The sequence below is a fragment of the Psammomys obesus genome, unplaced genomic scaffold, assembly GCF_907164565.1.
Source record: "Psammomys obesus unplaced genomic scaffold, mPsaObe1.curated_primary_1811, whole genome shotgun sequence".
Classification (NCBI taxonomy): domain Eukaryota; kingdom Metazoa; phylum Chordata; class Mammalia; order Rodentia; family Muridae; genus Psammomys; species Psammomys obesus.
Window position 1 is genome coordinate 3,839,578 of NW_026590701.1, and position 13,181 is coordinate 3,852,758.

The 13,181-nt window shown below is 39.9% G+C and overlaps 1 protein-coding gene across 1 annotated transcript in view; it reads left to right on the plus strand.

Annotated features, from left to right (window-relative positions):
* Position 1: 1 nt before the first annotated feature.
* Positions 2–13,181, plus strand: part of Prkd1 (protein kinase D1) — a gene marked incomplete at its 5' end in the record, with an annotated part of 352,974 nt that continues 339,794 nt past the window's right edge. Inside the window, one exon of the mRNA XM_055608587.1 lies at positions 2–199. Coding sequence (XP_055464562.1) covers positions 2–199 — 198 coding nt within the window. The remainder of the gene's footprint in view (positions 200–13,181) is intronic.

Here is a 13,181-nt window from a genome sequence, read left to right on the forward strand (position 1 = left end):
CGTGGCCGCCGCCGCCGCGCTGGTCCCGGGCTCCGGGCCCGCGCCCTTCCCGGCGCCCGGGGCGGCCCCGGCGGGGGGCATCTCGTTCCATCTGCAGATCGGCCTGAGCCGCGAGCCAGTGCTGCTCCTGCAGGACTCGTCCGGCGACTACAGCCTGGCGCACGTCCGCGAGATGGCTTGCTCCATCGTGGACCAGAAGGTAAGGTGCCCCGGGCCCGCCAACTTTGCAGCCGGCCTCGCCCGCGCCGCGCAGCCTGGCTGCATGCCCTCATCCCGGGCACTGCTCTGCCTGCCGCGCACTCCTCCCGGGACTGAGCCCCAGCCCTTCTTCCCTGGGATGTCTGCCTCCGCACCCCCTTTACCTCTTTTCCTCCGGTGACAGTTCAGGAATCTTGCACTTTTCTCCTCGTGCTCCGGCATATGCTTCAGGCTTCCTGGCTGTCCCGACTCCTTCCTCTGGACCAGAGCCTACCTGGTGCCAGATCTGTTTTCCAGCGCCGGAGTTCTCTTGGGACAGCCCAGCTCATTTTCAGCACCGCTCCCTTCCACTCCATCCTCTTCTGAATCGATGCTGAGGAGTTCAGGGTGAGACCCGGGTACCAGGACTTTCTCACCTGCCAGTTTTTCAAAAACCAGTACTGCTTTTAAGAAAGGGTGATTGAGTAGGCCGGCTGTGAAAACAACTGGGCACTGCTACTACCCAAGTCCCCCCTGGATGGAGTGTCACCTCGGCGTGAGCTTAGAAACAGTTTCCAACTATAAAACCTGAAATTTACAGCCTTTCTGGCTTAGTTTTCTGTAGACTGGAGTAGTGAGGCTCTGTGGTTGCTCTGCTCTGAAGTTTGCGGCTGTGGGACTCTGCCACCAAAGACTTGCTGGGGAAAGGCCCATACAGCTGGGCTAGGCCACCCATCACTGTTTCCGGCGTACTTTAGAATTTAAGCCATCTCCGTAGCCATGCAGAAGGATGCTTCGTGGAGAAAGGCGATGGGATGGAAGGGGGCAGGGCGCAGGGCGGGCGCCACCCTTCACAATGTGAACCGCGAGGGTTCTGGGGGAGGAGAGAGGAGCCAGCTAAAGGTGCTGAATTTCTGCTCTGGAGGGCTGACCGGCGACTTCTCACCTGCTAATCAGTCCAGAGCAGATTTCCGTAAGCTGTTTGGAACAAAGTGTGCTAAACTTTTGAGCGGTGTAAAGAGTGGTGCTGAGCGCAGGGGTCCTGGGGAAGAGCTTCTGGGAGCAGGAAGTGAAAATTCTAGAGGCCAGACCCAAGTAACAGCGAGTGCCTCAAGTTTTCTTAATTAAAGGGAGTGATAGTTTGTGTTTTGTAATTGGACTGTTCCTTGAAGTCTAACGATGGTACTGCGTCCAGTCCCCTCTCTTCATCTAGGCTGTGAATAAACAAGATTCTAAGCACTGACTGTCTCACTATATAGCCTTTATTTCTGTTATGATATGGATTAGCTAATTAAAGAGCACTGGCACACAGGCTTACACAACACATGGAGGGAAAATTTTCACAAAGCCCATTGGATTCTGTAAACATTTAACAGTAAATTCTGAAGAGGATGACATAGTGATAGAATATCCCAGTTGGGTTAGGTTCATACGGACAAACTTTGTTTTGAAGAAGAAGCATGGTCCAGGAGGTTTGGGTTAGGGTCTTGGCTAGAGGGTGAATTTCGGTGGACTCAGGGTGTTGCTACCTGTTGAGTGTTCTCAGGAGCCACGGAGAGGTGTAGGCGAGAGCGCGCACTGGATGCAGCAGGCTGGAGCATCCTCAGGAGGACATATAGGGAAAGTCCACTCAGGCGAAGCCTCCAGTAGATTACGAATTTACAGGTAAAACACTCAGTAATCTTCTCAAAAGAGAGAGCCGTGCCAGCCGTGTCTGAAGTCCATGCTGCCTGTGTGGAGCACGTATGAGAATGGCAAATGTGTTATGGCAGAAAGAAAACTGGAAAACAGTGAGGAGCTACTTAGATCTGAGCTAAGGCTTGGGGAGAGCTGGAGGAATGCTCCAGGAGAACAGCACCAGGCCCACTGGCACTGTCTAAGGCGAATTCCTTTGTTGTGCTCATTTTATCGGTTTTCACCAAAAGAAAAGTTTGAAAAGTTTTCCTGGGATTGCCATTTTTTTTTTTTAATGGCAAGATGAGAGATTTTAAAATGTGAATTTTAGTATTATGTATATCCAGAATTTTATAAGTAAAATATGCTAGGTCATGGGTCTAGACATCATCGATTATTCTATCATCGATTTACTAAATATCAATAACCCATCTATTATCTGTATTTTTATCATCATCTGTAATCCTTCCACCTATCTGTATCAATCATACACTGGTCACCTATCTGTTATTCAGATAATAAATGAAGCACAGGTAGATAGATATCTTCTATATCTATTTTGGGATATGTTATTTGCCCAGGCAGAAAGAAGATTCTGAGACTCTGTGCTGTGTGACAGCAGGAGGGCAGCTTAGAGGTAAGGAAGTGGGAGGGGCCTTTTGTCCTTTGTTTCATGTTTTCTCTTACACTTTATGAAGACATTAACTGTGAGGAAGGATGATGAGAGAGAAAGAGAGACAGAGACAGAGAGAGACAGAGAGAGACAGAAAGAAAGGAAGAATGATGAATCAGAGAATATTAATATTAAAATGGGTGTTTGGTGTAGCAGGGTTTCAGGTCATTTATAATTTAGCATTTATGCTTTTCAATAGAAGATGCTCTTGATTTTCATAGCTCTTACCATTTATTACTTCAGTATTAGGAAGCTTTTTGTCTAGTCTTTGCTCAAGAGCCCCTGAATACTAACATGGATGTTCCCAGCTTAACTTGTTAGACGTATTTGCTGACAATTCAGTTGATTTCAACAATAATATTCATGGGACCTTCTCTGTGCAATGAGTACCTGAGGTGGACAGGGCTAAATAGGAGAGCTGCTTTGCCTGAGAAACTTGGCTTGAAGTTATTATTGTTGTGTAGAACTTAACAGTATAGTTTTCCCTCAATTGGCAGGTCCAGAAAATAGCAGGTATTTCATACTTGAAGAAATTAAATGATAATTCTACAGAAATACTTTTAAGGTGTTATGTTCAATTATTTTCTGAGTTATAAAAGTCACTAATAATTTTTTATCTGGTTGTTTAATCTGAGATGATCTTTTTCTTTTCATGGAAAAGTGTATGAATATACAAGATGTTATTAACTGTCCTTTTCAGAATCAGAGTTAAGGCCTTACAATGTTGATTTATTTAATGTTTTTACTCCACATGTACATAGCATTGGGGGTTGCTCATATATAAAGACGTGTTCTTTAATCAGTCAGTGTGTATGACTTCTATTTTCACTTTGAAACCCTGTGCCTTTTCCCATCAAATAAATGTTGAATTCACAGGATGAGAAGGAATTGTCATGAAGCAATGTACAGCATCTTAGAGGATGACATAGTTTGGGATCCTGCAGATTACATACCTACCTTAGCATGCATGAACACACTGATGCACACATACATTTGAAACACATTGAGTACATGATATACCATACGATTACGTGACTCCCTGTTAGTTCAGGTTTTATGTTTTTAAAAAGACAGCTGGGGCTTTGCTCTTGAGCATCCTTACTTAGCACAATACCAACTATAAGACACCTAACCTAAACTTAATCTTAACACTGAAATTAAAGAGTGAGCTTTTAAGTGGAAAACAGCTACCAGAGTAACAAGGCTAGTGCCTTGGTTTGGTAGTTGTATTACTTTTCTTGCCATTGTTTTACTTTCTTAATTGTATATTGTTTTCTTAACAGTTGCTGTGCCCTTTTTAACCCTTATAGTTAATTTTAGCTACTCCACTTTTACACAGATTGAGAAAGCTGGTGGATCACCCCAGGGTGTGTAGGTAATAAAATTAATGATTTTTTTGGTGTATATTTTTGTTCTAATTTTATTTTTGGACATAATGTATACTACTAATTTCTGAGTTATTGATCAAGTGTAGAATTTGACATTTTACTAGGCAATTGTTAAGTAACATTATCATGAATTTCAAATTTGAACTTATTTTCAAGCTTAGTAGCCTAATAGGATTCCATTGGGGGTTATATAGTATATTGTGTCATAAATGCCCTGTACAGGTGAAGGATCCTTTATACAAAATTCTTAGGAGCAGAGGACTGTGGGACTTTGGGTTCTTCTGGATGTTGTAATATTTATAACATGCCTAAAGAAATAGGAGTAGACCCATGCTTAAATATATAATTAAATTATATTTTATTTATACTTTTAGTATTTCACGAACTCATTTTTACAGGTAGTAGTTGCATGGAACAGGTGGAACTTTCTCCTTGACATCATGTCGGTGCTCAAAAGTTTTAGTTAGAAGATTTTGGATTAGGGCTCTCAGCCAGTGTGCGCTGTGGTTGTTATGCCTACATGTGTGCAGTGAACTCACACATGCTTTTGAAGCGTATATGAAGGGCTGGTTTTCTAGGCCCAGCTTCCTGAAATATTGTGTCATTCTTTATAGTGTGGACTTCAAGGCGTAGGGTTCATTATATCCTGATACTCTGTCTCACAACACAAAGCAGCCACTCGGCTTGGTGTCTCTGTGTTACTACAGAGATATGTTAACCTTTTCTTACAGGTGCAAATTGTGTCACAGATTTCACAGAACGGATAGTCTTATGACACGGAGAACAGTAAGCTTTACAGACTTTGTGGTGGGAAGATTTGGACAGTACACGGATTATTGAAGGCCATGAAGTTTAAGTTCAGGATAAATTTGAAAGAACATAATTGTACTGTGTAGGGTGGTGGTGGCTGCATAGATTAGATTAGAAAAGTTTAACACTTCCCCTGCAGTTCTATACTTAATGGCAGCTTGCTGTCTAGTTACACTGAGTTTCTTGACACAGGCTGGAGTCACCTAGGAAGAAGGACTCTCAGTTGAGAAAAGTGCCTCCATAAGACAGGGCTGGAGGCAAGGGTGTAGTGCGTTTCTTGATTGGTTGATGCTGGAGTGATTGATGCCTATTGTGAGTGGTGCCATCCCTGAGAAGCTGGTCCTGGCGTCTGCAAATATCACGAGGAGCCAGCCAGAAGCAAGCCTCTGCATCAGCTCCTGCCTCCAGGTTCCTGCCCTGCTTGAGTTCCCGTCCTGACTTCCTTTGCTGATGGACTGTGATGTAGAAGTCCAGGCTGAACCAACTCTTTCCTCCCAGGTTGCTTTTGGTCACAGTGCTTCATCAAAGCGTTAGAAATTCTAAGACTCTGGTCAGTCTGTGTGACTGTTAAGGAAGATTATTATTTTGCCCATCATTATTACTTTTGCCCTAAGATTATTACATATAAGTTTCAAAAATAATTTTGTGCATGATTTTAAATGAACTGATTCAACTATATGAATGTGTGTACGTCTATGAAAATACTGTTGTAAGCTCTCTGACATTACTTTGCGTGTGAAGGTAACATGTATAAAGCGTTAAAATCACTGGCTGGCAAACAGATGTGCAATTGATGGTGTTGTTCATCACCTGAAGTTCTCATTACACACTATTGTCTCGCTGGTGAGAGAAATGTGTAAGTAACATTCAGTGTTAATAATGTGTGTGGGTGTCAGTCCTATCATCCATGTCCATCACAGGGGACATATTAGAGTGCTTGCAATGAGTGGTCCAGTCTTATCCTTTCACAATTTCTCAAAGACTCTAGTGTATTTTCACTGTACATCCAAGCTAACAAACAAACACAAAAAAATCAAATGTATTTGCAGGTAAGCAAAAAGCAAGAAGTTTGTGCGTTAATCCACTTAGCATGGTTGAACTCAAACTGCATTTGAAGCAGATAAAATACAGACTTAACATAGGGTTGATAATGTGTTTTTTTATGTTTGTTTTTAATATGTTGGGAACAGCTTGGTTCATGTGAACAATAAGCCTGACTAGAAGCAAAAGTGTAGGAGGCTGTTACTTCCCTTCAATTTGGCCAGAAATTATTCTATAGTGCAGTTTTAAAAATGGGCTTTTATTGTCTTGAACCATTTTGAAGGGTGCAGGGAGTTGGCACAATTTACAACAAGTTGGGCCTGATGGCATGGCCTTTTTTCTTCTAATGATAGGACATATAAACTAAGGACAGTTGGCTCACTTATAGACAAAGTATTTTTCATGTATAAAGATATGTGAAAATTTCATAGGTATTTTCCTGATATTGGCAAACAAATATTTTTGTATCATTAAAACCTAATAATGAATGACGACTTGAAGTTACTTGGCAACAGAAAACCCACATTATGCTGTTTCTTACTTTACTGGTCTCACATTAAAAAAAAAAAAAAAACAACAACAAAAAAAAAAACCAAACAAAACCAAATAACTAAGTAAACAATCTCTTGAATGATGTGGGCCATACGTAATTGTAGAATGCCATGTAAGTTGGATATCTAGAAAGGTTTAAAATGATACAAATACACTGCATCTTCAGAAACAATTAAACCTGTCCAGATGTATAGTTTCCTGTTTAGAAGTTTCTCCCAAAGTTGCAAAATGTTGTTTGGTTGAAGCCAGACAGTTGATAGAGCAGCTTAGCCGTGTTGGCAAATACACTGCTTAGATTTTTAAAATACTCAATCATTTGGGAATTTTGTTCAACTTATTTTGGTGAAAAAAGAGAAAAAATGTACCGGTTCCTGGTACATTGGCATCTGTTCTGACTAAGGCCCTGACTTACGAGGAATTTGTTGAATTTACTGCTTGTGTTTAGGCACAATTTCAAGAATTTCCAAGTGCTTCTCTCCTTAATTGTCAGTGGCCACTTTTTCATGCGTTTCACAAAGTGGTTGAGAAGAATGAATGTGATAATGAAGATGTTAGTGAAAAGTAGGAATGTGCTTGACAAATTGCGTTTCTGATAATGTGAGGCTCTGCAGAAAGTGTTATCTTGTCCACAAAAAAGGCACATGCAAGATTAACTGAAACTGTTTCTGACTTATTTTGGAAAGAAATGAAGTTCCATATGTGTTTTATATATGTATATGTACACACACACACACACACACACACGCACATGCACAGGCACATATACATGTATCCCTCACTGGTCCCACTAGTTGAAGGATAGTGACCACTGCATCTTGCTTTGGTGTACAATTATCTTAAACTTTATTTTGATCATTTTTCTGAACCCGCATTTGCTGAGTTTAAAGGGCAACAAGATTGCTTAATTGGATGATGTAAATTTCTTATTGTCAAACTTGGTTTGGTAACATAAGTTTTGCTTAGGAATTGGCACCCATTTAGGCTTTGTGAGACAATATTGACCTTGCTTTTCATGATGCCCTCAGACAGTCAAGGCTGGGGATGGACAGTGGGGAAGTGAGAATGAGGGCATTTAAAAAGGTAGAAATAAACAGACCATGTTAAATACCAAAGACCTGAGAAACGAAACATTGAGGAGTTGCCATTTCTTCATTCTCCAAGTATTATACTCTCTGAGCAGGTAACTACCACGACTTAGGGTGACTGGCATTTGAAAACATTTATAGCTGTGTGTGTGTGCATATGTGTGCAGTGAATGCTGAGGCATGTGGGCCATGATGTGTGCTTAGAAATCCAACTTTTTCAGTCCGTCATGCTCATCAGAGCAGCTGGCCACGGGCTGGGAATCCTCCAGAGGAGCGCTGAAGTTACAGAGGCAAGCTACCATGCCTGCCTCTCAGTGGGTTCTGGGAGCCTGAGCTCTGCATCCTGTGCTTGTCTAATAAACGCTCTGTCCTCTGAGCCATTTTTTCCCCTTCCAGATATTTAATGGCTTCTTAAGCAGAATTCACATGTGATGCTCACTTTTGCCTTCATTAGAACCAGTCTAAATCACTGGTTTTGTATCATTTGTTAAATAAACATTTGATATTTTGATGGATCTCAGTTCGAAACACATTTCTAAGCTGAGTTCCGTGCAGTAGAGCTGATCCTGCAGGGTTTCCCTTCTCAACCAGCTTCGTCAAGTTAATTTCCAAGCTCACGTATTTCAGTAATAGGAAAATAACCAATAAAAATTAAAGTGTAGGTAAAAGAGAACATATAGAAGAGCTATAAATCTATGAAAATTTACTATAATAGTTGTATGTTATATATTATATATGCTATAATAGTATTTACTGTCATTTTGAACACTTCACATATCATGAAATGATTGAATTAAGCTAATTAACCTGTCCATATACTCGTATAGTTAACTTTTTGGTGACAAGGTTTAACACCTATCTTCAGTAATTTTCAGGAATACCATAACTGATAATTGTAGTAGATCTTCATAATTAACTTATTCTAGTGAATGGAAACTTTGTTCTCTTTGATTATTTTCTACTCATTCCTTTACATCCTCAGTTCTAGCTACCACTACTACTCTGCTTCCTGCTTCTGTGAATTAAACTTTGTAATAATTCAGCATACGAGCATGATGATGCAGCTTTCGCTTTTCTGTACCTGGCTTTTTTCACTTAACTCACATCCTCCAGGTTCATGCATATTGCTTCAAAATTGTGTGATTTCCTTATAGAAATGAATGGTATTCCTTCCTGCACTCTATTTCTCTCTCTCTCTCTCTCTCTCTCTCTCTCTGTGTGTGTGTGTGGAGAGAGAGAGAGAGAGAGAGAGAGAGAGAGAGAGAATTTCTTTTTTATATTTTTAATCATTCAGTAGTCAGTGGACTCAGATTGATTCTATATTTTGCTTACTGTGAAAAATACTAAAATAAATAGGAGAGTGCAGATCACTCTTTGACACACTGGTTTCATTTTCTTTTGATATATACCTGGGATGGTGTTTTATTTCGTTTTGTTTGTTTTTTTATTTGTATTCCTTTATGAACTTTTATACACTTTTCATGGTTGCTTTGCTGATTTATGTCCCACCAAGAATGGATGTAGGGCTCCGTCTCCATATTCTTACCAACACTTGTTTATCGTATCTTTTTGATGGTAGCAGTTCTAAACAGGTCTGCAGTGATATAGTGTGAGTTTACACACCCCTGATGACTAGAGAGTAAACTTTTCATGTATTTATAGATCTTCTACATGTTCTCTTTTGCCTACACTTTAATTTTTATTGGTTATTTTCTTGTTACCGAAATATGTGAGTTCTTTTTGTGTTTGGATATTACTCTTTTTAGTTTCTAGTTCTCTCTCACTGGAATGGCCCACTAGCTACTCACCTCTTAACTGTTGTAGTGCCATGTAATCCACATCAATTGTTATTATCATTTACATATATTATTTTAGTGTCAATGATAACCCATTAGATATTTATCTCTTTTTATCATTATAGAGCCATGCTATCTGGCTCAATGTTTCATTTTGCTTTGGCTCCATTTTTTAGTGTTGCTGTTAAAAATGTAGGGAGGAATCTCTTGCTGTTGCAGTTGTAATGCACAAGCCCAGGGCGTGCAAATCGGAACTGCAGCAATTCCTGCCCATCTTGTCTTTTTGTAGTTGTTACTTAGGTTTCCTTTCAAGCTTGAGGCTTCCTGCACATAAAATGGGGGCAGAACTCCCCAAAGGCTGTTAGCACTTGGAAATTATAAAACTAGGTGTGTCTGTAAAGCCCCAAATTGCTTAGCTAAGCAATATGTTATTCCTTTCTTTAAAATTCCTCTTTGTTTAACTGTATAAAACACTCCTATACTGTAGATTTGATATGATCATGGCTTGGTTCACAGCACATTTTTTTTCTTTTTTTTTCATCTATCAATGTAATGCTCCTATTGTGTTCTTTTAATTTTCTAAACTAAACATTGGAGGGATGTGGCAATGTATGACACACCTTGACAGTGGAAACTTCAGGAAAAAAAAATCACAGAAATAGTAGGTGTCAAAACTCAATTTAAGGAAAAAAATTAATAGTCATCTGGGAATATTTCAACCCTTTTTCCCCCTGTAAGTAAACAGTTGTTACAGAAGTAATATGCTTTCCCAGTTAGCAATCACTCGGCACATTTAGAGATTAATATTGGAGAAGCTCTTTAGTATAATGCATGTGGGCTCCGGCTAATGTCCAAAGAGGAGCTTGCTGAGAGTAGATTTTACTAACGTATAAATACCTTCAGCTTATGCATTCCACACACACTGTCATCCTTAAATCTTTTCTAGGTCCTGGACCCAGGTCACACTGAACAATTTAAACTGATACAGGAGACTGCAAATTTGGCCACTTGGACAGATGGGAAATTTACACAGCAAAGATGTGGCCAGAATTATTTCCTAAGTACACCAATGTTTTTCTTTTCTTTTTAAAATTATTTATTTGTTTGTTATTTATTACAATTTACTCACTTTGTGTCCCAGCTGTAGCCCCCTCCCTTGTTTCCTCCCAGTCCCACACTCTCTCCCTCTTCTCCTCCTATGTCTCTCCCCTAGTCCACTGATAAGGGAGGTCCTCCTCCCCTTCCATCTGACCCTAGCCTATCAGGTCTCATAAGGACTGGCCGCATTGTCTTCTTCTGTGGCCTGTCAAGGCTACATATTCTCCCCACCCTAGGGGGAGGTGGTCAAAGAGCCAGATTTTGAGTTCATGTCCCTGTTCCCTTTACTAGGGAACCCAATTGGAGACTGAGCTGCCATAGGTTACACCTGAGCAGGGGTTCTAGGTTATCTCCATGCATGGTCCTTGGTTGGAGTATTGCTCTCTGCAAAGACCCCTGGGCTTTTTGGTTCTCTTGTTCTCCTTGTGGAGCTCCTGTCCCCTCCAGGTCTTTTTATCTCCCCCTTCTTTTATAAGATTCCCTGCACTCTGCCCAAAGATTGGCTATGAGTCTCAGCATCTGCTTTGATATCCTGCTGGGTAGAATCTTTCAGAGACCCTCTGTGGTATGCCCCTGTCCTGTTCCCTCTTTTCTCCCTCTTCCGATGTCTATCCTATTTGCCTTTCTGAGTGAGGATTGATTATCTCATCCAGGGTCCTCCTTCTTGCTTAGCTTCTTTAGGTGTACAGATTTTAGTATGTTTATCCTATATTATATGATGATATGATAGTATAAATGAGTGACACCAAACATTCTGCCAGAAAACTCCTATAGCTGATAAACACCTTCAGCAAAGTGGCTGGATAAAAAATTCACTCAAAAAAAATCAATAGCCCTCCTGTATACAAAAGACAAAAGCACTGAGAAAGAAATTAGGGAACCGATACCCCTCAGGATAGCCACAAATAGCATAAAGTATCTTGGTGTGACTCTATCCAAGCAAGTGAAAGACCTGTTTGAAAAAAAGCTTTAAGTTTCTGAAGAAAGAAAAAGAAGAAGATATCAGAAGGTGGAAATGTTTTTCTTTTCAAATAGTTGTCATCTAGGTTTTTCTTGTCTACCTGTGATTTATGTTTTCCTAAATAAAAGCACAGGGCATTTAATGACATGCCATGAGTTAAGGTGATTCTGTACTGCTTCCTTGAGCCATGTTCTTTGACATAGGGATGGACCTAAGGTCTGGTTGTTGTCTCCTTTTGTTATGTGTGTACTGTTTGGAGGTCAATCTTTGTGAGTAAACGTTAGCAGAAACTTTTTCAGCAATCTTGAAGTACGATCGGATACAGGGTTTTCTTTCTTTCCTGCTTTTGATGTGTCTGCTCAGGACACTGCCCATCTTCCAGGCATTCAGTGCTCCTCTGGCTGATTCTACTTTGTGTAACTTATTATTCCTAAGCAAGTTTATTGGTAAATCCTTTAAAGCATCAGTTTTACTTCTTCAACATTGTGACATGAGCCAGACATGGTTGCTTTCAAGCCTATAGTCTCAGCACAGCAGGAGGTGAAGGCTGAAGGAAAAGAAGTTCAGAGTCATTTTCAGCTGCATATAGATTTCATAATCTGTCTGGATTAGGTACCCTGTGTGAAACAACAGAGAGAAACAACAACAGGTTAGAAGGTCTCTGAATGTCATCAAAGTCATGTTTGAGGTGTTTTAAAAAAGAACAGTAGTTGTACTTAAAAAAATACAAAGTTGTTCAACATGAAAATTATATATCATTAAATTGGTTTGTTTTTTAATTTTTTAAAAATGGTTCAAGTTATCCTAAAGTAATATATATTTAAAACATTTATTTTTTGTATATAAATATGTACCTCAGGGTCTGTATGTGTATAACAAGTATCCCGGGACCCACAGAGATCAGAAGACTCTCTGAACTTACTTACAGAGTTGTAAGCCTCTAGATGGATGCTGAGAACCAAACCCGAGTCATCTTCAGGAACACAAGTGCTTTCAACTGCTGAGTCATCACTACAGCCTGTCATGATTTTTATTTGGCTTAAAATTTATTCAGCCAAATTTCACATTTGTATACATTTCAGACTTACTCATGTATCCAAATAGTTTCAATTAATAATTAAAAATAACCCATTACGTTACACTATCAGTTTTGGACATAGCAAAAAGTTAAAGCCTTTTTAGAAGTAGTTTAATCAGTTATATTAATGGTATAACAATGGGGGTTATTTTGAATGATTCTCTTTGTTTTAAATGGGTATTCATAACCAGAGAGACAAGTTCTACTTCTAATTTGAGTTAAGTTCTGGAGATTTTAACTGGATGAACTAGGTAATCTATCACAGATGAAATGTTTGTTGAGGGAAATGTTTCTCAGTGTCTTATCAGTTACCCCTTTTAACTACAGAGGTTACTGTCAATGGAAGGCTGGAAGTTAAGAGCATTTGCTAGGTAAGGCCCAGGTTCTGTTCCCAGCACCCACATTGGGTGGCTTAATACTGGCTGTAACTCCAAATGTATGGGGATTTGACATCGTTGGCCTCTGTGAGCATTCATGCTTCGGTGAATCATCTCCGTCTCCTGAACAATGAAAAACAAACAAACAAACAAACAAACAAACAAACAAACAAACATATGTTTTGGCTGGAGATTTGGCTCCAGGGTCTAATACTTTCTACTCTTCCAGAGGATCCAAGATACTATAGTACCCACATTGTATTGCTTATAACTACCTGTTAGCTCCAGCTCTATGGAGATCCTCTTCCTGCTTCTAGGGACACATATGACATATACTCACACAGCCAAATAAATACAGACATATATGAGCTCTTCATGTTATAATAATGACCGGCCTGGAAAATCCATGCCTATTGGTTCAATAATGACATCAACATCATGGCAGTAACCAACTTATTTTTGATTGGAGGA